Source organism: Alligator sinensis, unplaced genomic scaffold (genome assembly GCF_000455745.1).
Source record: "Alligator sinensis unplaced genomic scaffold, ASM45574v1 scaffold311_1, whole genome shotgun sequence".
Classification (NCBI taxonomy): domain Eukaryota; kingdom Metazoa; phylum Chordata; order Crocodylia; family Alligatoridae; genus Alligator; species Alligator sinensis.
The window spans coordinates 603819-616013 of NW_005842355.1; the positions used below are offsets into that span (position 1 = coordinate 603819).

Consider the following 12195-nt stretch of genomic DNA (forward strand, 5'->3'; position numbering starts at 1 on the left):
CCTCCTCCATACCTGAGTCTAACAAAGGAGAGATTCCTCACTTGATACAGAGCACCCAGAGACTGGATAACCTATAGGGAAGAGGTATAGTTTAGATTTAGCCCCAACTTGAGTTGACTACACAGAATAGCTTTCACTGGCATCTTTTGCCTATTCTCTTCAGGCTGATGTATTTATTCCCCAAGCAGAAAATAGAGTCCCTCCGTCCTCAACATGCAGTTGAGCATCCATTCCACTGCACCATTTAAGTAGGAGCTATGTTATGATAACTAATCTACAAATGTACAAAAAACACCATCTTAAAGGCAGAAGGTGCAATGGAAGCAGCTACAGCAGCATTTGCTTTGCAGAACAGGCACACATTGTCCCCCATTTTACAAGTTATGCAACAAGTCTTGTTACCAACTCCTTGAGAAGCCAAGCTCTGGGGCTCATGCCAGTGGGCAGAGCCCTGTTCCTAGCACACAGGAGGCATGCGTCTCTGCAATTTGGTCTAAGTCTATTACTACCATACCTCATTTTTTAGTCTGTACAGAAAGCTTGTGCCATCCACATCACCAAATACTGTAGAGCCAAGTCTCAGAGCAACAAGCGAGATGGACAACTTCTCTGGTTCTAGGTTCTTCACACTGAAGCCTAAAGAGACATGGGTTTAAGTAGACAGTGTGTTTAAACGCTTTATTCATTCTTCTGGTACTGTCCAGCCAGTTGGTTTGACAGCATCTCAGTACTAACTTTCCCCGTTCAAATTAGTTTCTCAACACACTGGTTTCAAAGTCCTGCCCCTCCCCTATTCCCTCCCCTCCTGCAAAAAACAAAACACCCCCAAACAAACAAACCCCCAAACCTAAGCACTTGTATTATATGTTACTCAAGCCAGGTTGCTAACCATTTTTCTGGCCGAGAAGAGACATAGCAGTACCAGCCTCATGTTAGCAAATTCAATTCCAGGATGGCGAGGCCACGACAGGAATGCTATTCAGGTATCTTCCCAAGTCCAAATGGAAGACTCCATGAAAGAAGCCCCCAGTATCAGCAGATACTGGTGTCTAGATGACAAGCGGTCATACAAAAGACTCCTACACATCGCATTAAGTGGTATGCTTGATCTTAGTCTAGGTATCCAGGGACTTGGCACAATGGCTGTCACTTGTCAAGAGGAGACAAAAAAAAAAATGGTACCTTCTGGAAGTGGGACCTCCAACCTCATTAGTTATTTGGATGGGATATAGTTACAGCTGTTTTCTTTATCCCCCTCCCTGCCCCGGATGGTATTAGGGCTGCGCAGGTCCAAAACAACACCATTTCATTTCGACAAGACAGCGTTTTGTTCCGAAACCACTGTCCCGTTTCATCAAAATGTCAAAACAGTTTCGCCCATAGGCTGTAATGGGGAAAGCACAAAACTGCCTATAACTTTATCATTTCTTGCTCAATTTGGATGAAACTTGCAGGGATGGTAGCCCCTTCTGAGGCCATTAAGTCTGACAGGTTTCAAGGAGATGGGTGTAGGGGTTTCTGGGAAGCTGCACCTCAGGCTGCTAACAAGCAGAACTCATGATGGGTGATAGAAAGCAGGCCAGCTCAAACAGTGCTGCCTTTTATGCCGCTTTCCCATCCCTCCCCCAGAGCACTGGGATTGGAAGGGATCTCAGGAAAGGATCAGCGTCACTGGCCAGCTACACGTCAATGACAGCAGTCCTTCCCCCTCCCTCTCCTTGGTTTGTTTCCCTGCAGGCAAGGCCAGCTTGAGCTTTGAAGCTTGAAATGTTTTGACTGCCCTTGTTTTGTTTTGAGGCTGTTCTGAAGCCCTTCATTTCAATTTCGCCATTTCAAGCTCAAAAACTAGTTGAAACAGCCAGCAAAATTTTGCACAGCCTTAGTAAGAGTAGAGCTGATAGCTGCCATAATTCAAGGCTTACCATTTGACTGAATAGACTGGACATCCACTCTCCAGTCAAAAAAAGTATCCATTTCTTTCTCCACTCCCGTCAGCAAGGTACGGATAAGGTCAGAGTTTGTAGGAACTGGGCCACCTCCCTGGAATAGAACCTCGCTCTTAACGATGACAGAGCCGTTCCTGTAAGAGGACAGGGAGACAGAGGAGAAGCACTCTTTCAGTGGATGCATTTCAAATGTCCCTCCCAATATAAACCAATTTTCCAATTCTATTTTGGAAGTTTGAGTACAATCAAGAAGTGCTTCACTCTCTGGTTATCCAGATTTCCATCTGGAGACTGGTCAGGGTGCTAGGGCAGGGATACTCAGACTGCCCTACACTGGGACAGTTTGGGCCATGTTCTCTTCCTCACACAGACAAGTCTTCCATAGAGAGCTGCTATGTCCGTCTTTAGAAGGTGATGAAGGGCCTCCACTCTACCAGTGCGAGGTCAAGATCAAGTCCTTATGTGATGGTGGTAACATCTTCTTCCCCACCCAATTCTAGATACTCGGGAGTATTGCAGGGAGCACCAGTTGACACGTCAGCCTAAAAACCCAATCTTGGAAGTTGCTATCGTCCACTTCCATAGACAAGGAAGTGACAGCCTCCACCACTACTACAGCGAGCCATTTTAGAACCTAGCAGAACTATTTCTAGTTTTCGTAATTGGCACTTATCCCTTTAGGTTGGGACTCGGTATTTGGCATCCAAATATAGTCAGCCAAGTGCTATATGCTTTATAATGTCACTGTAGTCCATTTTATTAGTCACCTAAATTAACATGTATTAGAGGTGATCAACACTAGAATCATAGAAGTAGGGTTGGAAAGGACCTTGTAGATCTTCAGATCCAACCCCCTGCCTGGGCAGGAGGAAAGCTGGGCTCAAATGACTAGATTAGTGGGATTGAGTGCCTTCCCATTTCTACCTCTACTTCCTCCCCCAAAACACAAGGTATACACTGTGCATACTTACACAAACTTAAGAATGCTTGTTTGGAGAAAGTTCTTGTAGGTGGAAAACATTTTGTTTAGCTGCAAAAGAAAGAAGGAAGCCAGTTTTTCAGTGGTATTTCAGGGTGAATGGGGACACTTGCTGAAAGCAGTGCCATGGAAAACGTTTAGGAATCTAGGTTGTTGGCACAAGAGACTCCGGAAGGGAGTTCAGTTGCACTACAGTTTTGCCCATGCCAAAAACCTCAAAAGCTGTTAAGAGGAGCATTTTAGTTTACTTCAAGGAGGCAAGATTTTTCTCCTACTTAATGCTTCATTAAAGTGGAAGTGTTAGTGCATTAGAAGTTGCCATCTCCTTTGTCATGCACAAGACACAGAAGGTTTTGCCTTGCTGGTTTGACTTCATACTCTATTTTAATCAAATTGGTTATAAGCTCAAGCCACCTTTAAAAGTTTATGGCAGACAAGGTCAGAAAGGTTTATTTCACTACACCTGACTGGCCACTCTAAACTCTAGCTTGTGCAAGCAAATCCAAGTAGCTGTTCAGTGGCATGAGAGAACAGTCTATTGCCTTTTGTCCAACACACAGGCAGCTTTATAAGACAGCTAGTTCAACTGCACTTCAGATGCAAATATCCTACTACAGTAAGGGAGATTAGATTAAGAATACTCTCTCCCACTCATGATTGGTTCCCGTTATTGCTTTCCTCTTAAGAGGCCAATATTAGCAATGCCAGCCAGGCATGAGCTACAAGTAGCTGCCCAGCTCTGGTTTCTGCTACCTTATGAAGACAAAGCAGGTTTTAGGAGCCAGACTGAACCACAATGACTCGCTGTTGCAGTTTTCAGCATTTTAGAGTCCACACTTACAGTTAGCATCACTTCCCTCTCCAGCTTCTTGTAGGTTCTAGAGGACTTGCTCTCCAGGAACTCTGTGTATGTAATCCCTGTGAGGCAGAATTGCAGAGGGAAAACATGTACAGCTGTTTCCTGTACAGAAGAAGATGTAGTCTGGCTCCCTCCCTCAGTGGACCAGCTCAGTGTTGGAGGATGTTTTTGAAATACTGGTTGCTTGGATGCGGGACCAGTTTCAGTTGCAGCTTCCTGCTTGCTTATCTTGGTTGTCACTGCAGTCGTCAAGTTCCATCTTGCAGCCATCGTTCTTTTTAAGATACGGGGCTCTCTTTTTGCTGTTGAAGGTGGTGGGGAAGTTGGAAGCAAGTGGGTGGACACAGCCAAGGTAGGATGAATTGCAGGCCATGCTGGTACAGTGGTCCCGTTGCAGAAGGTCTCTGCGCAGTTTGTTGACCAAGTTGGCTCTGAGGCTGCGGTAGGCAGTGTCGCAGGAAGCTGCAGACTGGGGCCAGTGTGCACTTTGACACCAGTTGAAGCTATTGCGGGTGACACTAGTAGAACGCTGGAGGGACTAGGATAGGAAGTGACTGCCATAGGCTTGGCTTCAGAGACAGTCTCCGATATGGGAGCTGTAGAGCTCGAGGACTGGGTCAAGCTTGTGCTAGTGAACAGTGCACCTGTAGGAACTGCTGCCTCAGCAGTTACACTTCTGACTGGCTGAGCCTTGGACTCCATGTGCATGGTTGTTGCTACTTCAGCAGCAAGGACTGGAGAGCTGATGGAGATTGACATACTTGGACTGGCTGGCTTGGCAGGCACATCCGTGACCTTGCGTTCTCTCAAAGTTGGCAGTGTGGGTTTCCCTGTAGATGATGCAGCCACATTAGTGACAGCTGCATTTAGATGTAGGCGATAAGCTTGTCTAGGTAGAGACTGAGCTAGGCCATCCGTGCTCTTAGATGGGAAGGCAGTTACAAGTGGGGCTTCTGGTACACTGGAGGCCATAGGACTAGAAGTCCTGCTGAGCACAGTCACATTCCTCATAACAGCCAGGGAGGCATCTGTAACCCTAGAGCCCACAGTCTGGGTAGCAGCATGCCTGTTAGTCTTGGAGGGATCAGCAGCTGTAGAGCTCTGTGCAGAAGCAGTGGAAGTACTTTGCAGCAACTTTGCTTTGGGAGAGGTCAAAGTCATTGAGAGATGGCCGACAAGACGATGATCCCACTCAGGAGGGATCACACTAGGCAGGTCAGTCAGGGCAGCAACTGTGGTTGCAGGTCCCAGAATGGGTTCTGTTCTAGCAGCAGCAAAGTCTGTGAATAGTATCCTCCCAGTGCTGCCCAGAGTACCACCTTGGAAGAGAGGTGCATCAGTTTCTGTTACTGTAATGCTTGAAGCATGCCTGCTCATTTTTGATGGCAGTGGCACAGAGAAGGGCTCCTCCAGGGCATTAGGAAGCACCTTCACTGGCATAGATGGGATGCTGTTCATACCTAGCAGAGATGATGGTGAGCGGGAGGAGGCAGAGCCCACTGGCATGGTTGGTGTTCTCAGTCCTGCTTCAAGTGCATAAGGTCTTTGCCTCGGTGGCACTTGTGGTTCAGTAGAGCTGGAAGGCAAGTCAGTCGATGGTCCAAGTAGCTCTGAGGCAGCAGTTGGAAGTGCAGTTACTGCCTTAACAGCTGCAGGCATCTGTTCTTCCTCAGAGGACATTGTGTTTCCAGCCAGCTCACTGTAGGGAGTTGCACTAGTGGCATTTGCAGATGGGTTGGCTTCTGAGGTACCAGCAGATGGTCTGGAGTAGCAAGCAAAAAGGCTGGACTCTGCTTTTGTGTTTTTGCTGACAGGCAGCATGTGGTAGGGAGAATGGCTTGTAGTCTTTTTAGGCAGAGAGTCAACAGCAGGGCTTACAGCAGACAAAACACTTCTCTCATTTAAAACTGCAGTGTGTGTCAGAGTCCAAAGGATGCTAGCTAGAGTCCCACCAGAACCAGATACTCCCACCTGGGCCCAAGTGGAAGGTACTACTGTTAAGCTGTTAGAGGTGTGTGCAAGAACTGGTCTAAGAGAGCCAGTTTGCACCCCAGCAGGGCCAAGATCCAACACCTGTCCCAGCGAGGTAGTGAGATCAGAACTGGAACCCGTCAGCATAGCCATGTTGTCTTCAGGTTCATAAGCCAGATGCTCCCCAGCTGTATCCAGATCCAATACCTGGGCTGATAAGGCAGTAGGATCAGGGCCAGTACCTAACCACACATCAGTATGGTCTTTCAGTTTGTAGTCCAGATGCTCCATAGGCAGATAGCTCTCTGTAGTGGGAGGCACTGTACCAAGTTCTCTTGGGCCAGAGGGATGTTTGACTGTAAAAGTGCTGAATTTGGGCATTTCAGCTGTATCTGGAGTGGAGGCTTCTGCAGCAGCTCTGGTCAGATAAGGGGCACTGCTGACTGCTGCCTCAGCAGGAGGGAGAGGACTACTTACTACACGAGGAATTCCAGGAAGGGTGGGTGGCTCAGGAGTCACTGCTAACAGAGAGCTTGGTATAATGTCAACAGGCATCTTGGAGCTTGGCAGGCTGGTAGTCAGGGCCAGGGCCCTTTTGTCTCCTGACAGAGTGGGAAGGAGGTCCATTCTTGCATCATGCAATGAGGGAGCCTCCACCGAGTCTTCTACTGAACTTGCATGGGGCAAATCAGCAAGAGTGGTTGCAAGGGGCAAAACAAGAACATCCGATGGGATACTTGACTCCTCAGTAGCACCAGCCCATTCAGGTTGCATTGACCACCTGGTTGTGGTCACCTTTGTCAGCCATGCCCTACTCAGTCTGGCTGTAGCAGGCTTCTCTTCACTTTCTGCTTCCTCAGTGGGGCCTTCCGATGCATTTAGCAGCATCACAGACCTAGGAGGTGGTGGTTCAGTGAAGTGGGTCAGATTACCCGTCTGCAGTGGTGCAGAAGACATGGTGTCAGCCATTAGCTTAGCAGAGAGCAGTGTTGCCACAGAGGCTGTGGCTGGGGGTAGATTAGTGGACTGTGGGATGCTAGCAGGAAGATGGGTTGTAGTCCTGGCCAGCTTATGAGCTAGTTCAGTTGGAAGGGGTTCCTGGTCAATCGCTACTACACTGTCAGCAGAATCCACAGTTCTCTCTTTTGCTGCAGGAGATGGGATCAGAGAACCTGGCTGTGTTTCAGGGACAGAGTCAGACTGTGCCAAGTCTGTGGGGCCATGACCAGCCACACTGCTTAAGCGGGTAGGGGAAGCTGACCTTGGGTTGCCAGGGAGGGAAGGAGAACTTGCTATCACAGCAGAGATGCCATTTGGGAAGTTTGTTTCTCTGGTCCAAATATCTTGCATGGAAGCAGCAGCTGGGTTGGTTGGCACAGATGGACTTGTGATCAGTAACACCAAGTGGGAAGTTTCTTTTCTTGATCTAGATGGCTGCCACACCTCACCCACAGGTGGAGTTGGGATGCTAGTTGAACTAGATTTAGTGGTCATCTGATCTAGGCCAGGGGTGGAAGCCATTGTTGTAGGAGAGGACTGGCTTGCTTTAGACAGACCCCATTTCTCATTTGGAAGGCTTTCTATAGCCATTTCTTCCTTCAACTGAGAGGCTGGACTCAAGTGAGCAGTAAGAGATGCAGAATCCAGGGATGGTTTGAATAGCTCTGCAGTTGGAGTTGGACCCGTCATACTAATTTCTGAGCGAGAAGAACCAACATCTGCCAGAAGTGATGGTATTTGGGAGAATACAGCTGTTTTGGTCAGTAGCATTTGTGCTACCAGGTTCTTGGCTGCTGAAGCTTCCAACTTTCTAGAGGCACCTGTACTAGCAGCAGGTGTACCAGAGTCTGTTCTCCTAGCATCAAGACCATCATCTTCTGGGAGGTATAGCTGATCTGTGGCCCTTACCACATGCACCAGTGAGCTTCTAGCTGTTGAAGAATCAGTTTGCCTTTCTGTAGTGCAATTTAACAAGTCTTGGTTAGGCTTCACTAGTGCGCCATTGGTCAGGTTCTGGAATGGGAGCAAGTCAGGCTGCAAGCATGACAGCACTGGTATCAAGTCAGGGAGGGTCTGGTGAGGAACAACTGAAGACCCTTCATCATGTGCAAGGCTGGTAATGAAGAAACAGGAAAGGATAGCCAAGAGGGCTTGCCACCAACACCCTTTGTTAACAGTCACTAAGGCGGAGGCCAGAGTTACTCTCAATGCTCCTTTTCTTCTTTTCCTTAAGTGAGCCATTGTAGTATCCTGCCCTGTAACATCCCTCTTTGGGGGTCCTGCCCCTTGGCTTATCATGGGAAATCTTATGGAGCTTAGCTGTGAAACATTGAGACAGGAACAGCTTTAGTTTGCAGTTTTACCTACTTAGTGGATACCCATCCCCTTCAAACCCTCCCTGTGGGTAAGCCCCAAGGGATCCACATGGGTATTACATGCTGAAGGCCTATTTTACTAGAAAAAGAGTTTGGTAACAGATGGCTTTTGTGAAACAAAGCCACTTGGCCCCATGAAAGGCTAACATTAGCCAGTAGTAATTGAGACTACATTATTCTATGCAGGCAGCTTCCCCAGGCAACCCAGCTCTTGAAAAAGACTCTCTACAGCTTCAGCAACTGGTACTTTGAGCTGGGTTTCAAGCTGGTGAAGTGATGGAGTATTGGTCATCTCAGTCAAGATGCTATTGTTCAGTTCCAATGTCAGATAGACCAGCCTCCCTTAGGGTCTTCCCTCCCACCTCTCGAGGGATCAGGCTCCCCTGGCAGTGGCAAAATAAATAAAAACCATACCACGTCACAGAAGTACACACAGCTGACCCCAAAGAGACTTCTTCTTGGTCTCCCACTGCCCTGGGTGGCCAGTCTTATTGAGGTGGCAACTGATACAAGACCTAGTATTGCACTAAGAACTTAAGTAGAGTTAACTGTGGTCTCCAAGGCATTTAGAGCTCAGAGGTATAATACAGTAAAGTACAAATATGGGATAACTTAGACCTGTTTGATTGCCACCACTTAGAGTGAAGAGAGGTGTCTAGAGGTGGGTGGACAGGTGCCCATTTTATCCTTCTGACCTAGCTTGTTACTCAAAGCATTAGATCTCATGTTTAGTATATCTGGAGAGGAAGCATATGCTCACCACTTCACAGGTATTCTGACATGTCAGTCCCTCAGGGAACGTTTGAGGCCTCTTTCCAAGGCCATTTGACATCAAGGAAGTTATCTGGGGCAGTTTGCTAAATAAGCCAGTATATGCCAACTGACATCTTAGCTATAACCAATACATAGGCTCAAGAGGGGATTTGAAAATTGCAGCTGATGAAGTGAGCACCCTGTACCACTAACTCATTCTCCAAGGGGCCACCATCAGAAGTGAGAGAAGCTCATGGGAGGTGAGGGGTAGGGTTGCACTGAGTACAGATCAGCATTTGAAATCCAAGAAATAGATAAAGTTATGCTTCCAGCTGCAAGAGTTGTGTCCTCACCCTGAGGGTAAGCCAAGGGTGAAGGTAGAGTTCACCTGCTTTTCCCTTACAGCAGGCTAACAGCTGCAGCCATGTTAGGTGCAAGAGTCTATGCTTCACAGGAGACTTACTGTGCAAGTTTACCCTGCAGCAAGGGTGAGGGTAGTCACACTGAAGCTTTTACTAACTGCCTTCTTCATAGAGAGATCACTCCCCAGGAGTTATAGCCATTCTTTTAATTAAGAAAGAAACAACAAGCAGCCCTATCTAGGGGTAGATGAGAGGAAACAAAACAAAACAAGAGACAACCCAAACAACCCCCCTTCCCCCAACAAAAAAAACCAAAAACAAACCAAAAGAGTGTTTGCAGCAATTTGTTTGCTGTGTATGAGCAAGACTCAGAGTACTGGTAGTATTAACTGAACTGAGGACAGTCCCTTCCAGAATTAGGTCCACCTGGCACAAAGCATGGGGAAAGAAGAGAAACTCTTTTTAGTGCCTGACTGCTTGGTTTCAGTTACTCTCTCAAGCAGTAGTTGCCCAGTTTAAATTTTCCAAACAGTATTTAAAATGCACAGAGCTTCTTTCCACACCCTTCTGTGTGCATCCTCACTACAGAGGTAACAGAGAGTGAGTACAAGCCTAGGAGAGTAGCCAAGGAGGTTTACCAACAAACTGGCACTCAAGTACAGCTATACTCCAGGCTTCCACTTTCCCCACCACTGCCTCCAGAAACAAGAAGCAACCAGCCATTTCAGGGGGCTGAATAAGGCAACACTAGATTGAGAATGACTTTTACCATGAAGGGGTCAAGGGACTAGCTAACAACTGTGATCCCCTTGCACTACATATCATTTTTTTTTAAAACACAATGCAGAGAAGAGAAAAAAAAAAAAAGAACTGCCTTGTTGTACCATTAGATCCACTAGATTCTCCCAGATCAGCATAAAGTTACACTATTTGTAGATACTTCACAGCCAACTTCCCATCCTGACCCAGCTCTAGTAGTCTTTGCAGGAAGGCAATAATATTTTGGAGTCAAACCAAGTCACTAAAACATTACCCAAAGCATATCCTTGGCCTTACCTTTGAGCTGCTGCCCATACACACAGAGAAAGGTACAAAGTAGCAAGCTAGGAAGCTACTCTTTTATTCCTTTCCTTCTATACTTCTGGAGGATGGGAGTATCTACAAAGTCCCAGATGGCCACCTTCCTTATTAAGCCACTTTGCACCTCTCCAGATGAAACCCCTCTTATGCATAATGAGAGGGAAGGAAGAATCCAAGCTCTGTTCTCTGACTGTAGAAACTAGGATATTTGTGGTTGACTTTCTCTGGTTCTATTCCCCAGTATTTTGTGTTCCCCTAGAATCTTTCCTCCAAACATTGCACACTTGCAAAATATCATGTTTGTCAGAACAGGACTTCATAAGTTACTGGGGCAGATCTCAGGTGTGGAGGGAAACAGCAGCTGGCTAGTCTGATAGAAGCATAGGAGGGAGTTAGAGCTATAAGGCAGCAGTGCTCTGAATTTGCTTATGGAGAAAGATAGACTTAAGATCAGAATTCAGTGCTGCATGGAACAAGCAAATATGCAGGGCAAGACAGCAAATGAAGCAGCTTAATGAGATCTGGGTATGTGGCTCTGGGGTTGGTACTACCTCCTGTGGTCTTGCTGCTGAGTCCCCAGTTCAAGCCCAGGCTACCTTTGTTGTGAGACCAAAGCATATACTTGTGAAGGTGTAAAAGATTGGAGAGCTAGAGTGACAAGGTAAAAGTCTTCCTGGGACATCAGACTGTCTCTACTCATAAAGGTTAACAACTGTTCATTAGGGTCATATATCTGTCTGACTCCTATTGGATGGGTGACTACCTCATGGCACTATTGTTATTCTAGATGGCCCCATTTGGGACAATTTGAGCTGGAAGATTTGAGACTGGATGGATCATAAAGAGTGAGTCATCCTCTACTCTCTATATATATACACACATACATATATATATATTATTTATTTATTTTTAAAGGGAAATTTTTCATGTCCAAAGTCAGCTAAATCAATTTCAAATCTGTGAGTCATTAAAAAAACATGTGTGGCCCTACTATTAGCAAGCATCCTCCCCCCCCCACTGACCCTTCCCCCTACTATATGCCTGGTTCTGTAGTTATCTCCATGTAGAGTAATGTTTACCTACAACACTGAGTTTTTTTATAAGACACATCTCCTTAAGGTTTGCAAAATATTTTGAGTCATCTGATGGGAGGCACTATAGAAGGGAGGCTGTTACTACAGTCACCACTTCTTCCCAGGTGATCATTTTTGCCTTATGTTTGAAATCAAACTGTGGCTTGTCTCTCTTTAACCATTTGCTTTCCTGGTAGGAGCCCCAGGACCTAAGAAAGGTGATGTTTCAGACTATGAGTGTGGGGCAGGGCCCACTACAGCATCTGGATTCTGGATTGTCCTGTTCTGGCAAACACACACATGAACCTGCTGATTCAGCACTCACATTTCCTATATGAATGAAATGGTAACACTGGCTTGCTGGCCTCCAAGTTCAATAATCAAAACTGCTGAGCTGATTGTTAATCTTTGGTGTCTGTCACACTTCTATCTACATATGCCATGTCTCATCCAGCCTCATCCCTGCCTTGGGTCTCCTGTTTTGCCCTTTGTCCCACCTCCCACATTTTACACACCCATCTTGTCCCTCAGCTTTCAAATCCTGCTCCCCATCATGCCATGTCCTCCTGTCCATTACTGCTATGACATGACAGCCAGTTAACTCTGCTGATTCATAGATTCATAGATGCTAGGGTCGGAAGGGACCTCAATACATCATCGAGTCCGACCCCCTGCATAGGCAGGAAAGAATGCTGGGTCTAGATGACCACAGCTAGATGCTTATCTAACCTCCTCTTGAAGACCCCCAGGGTGGGGGAGAGCACCACCTCCCTTGGGAGCCCGTTCCAGACCTTGGC

At 46.8% G+C, this 12195-nt stretch overlaps 1 protein-coding gene across 1 annotated transcript in view; it reads right to left on the reverse strand.

Annotated features, from left to right (window-relative positions):
• The window catches only part of LOC102375306 (mucin-17-like), a 15383-nt gene extending 4976 nt beyond the window's left edge, over positions 1 to 10407 (reverse strand). The window contains exons 1-6 of the mRNA XM_006029083.1: positions 10302 to 10407; positions 3767 to 8074; positions 2918 to 2976; positions 1923 to 2080; positions 515 to 636; positions 13 to 71 (exon numbers count right to left, since the gene is read on the reverse strand). Of these exons, the coding sequence (XP_006029145.1) occupies positions 13 to 71; positions 515 to 636; positions 1923 to 2080; positions 2918 to 2976; positions 3767 to 8074; positions 10302 to 10319 (4724 nt within the window). The 5' untranslated portion in view covers positions 10320 to 10407. The remainder of the gene's footprint in view (positions 1 to 12; positions 72 to 514; positions 637 to 1922; positions 2081 to 2917; positions 2977 to 3766; positions 8075 to 10301) is intronic.
• Between the last annotated feature and the right edge of the window lie 1788 nt (positions 10408 to 12195).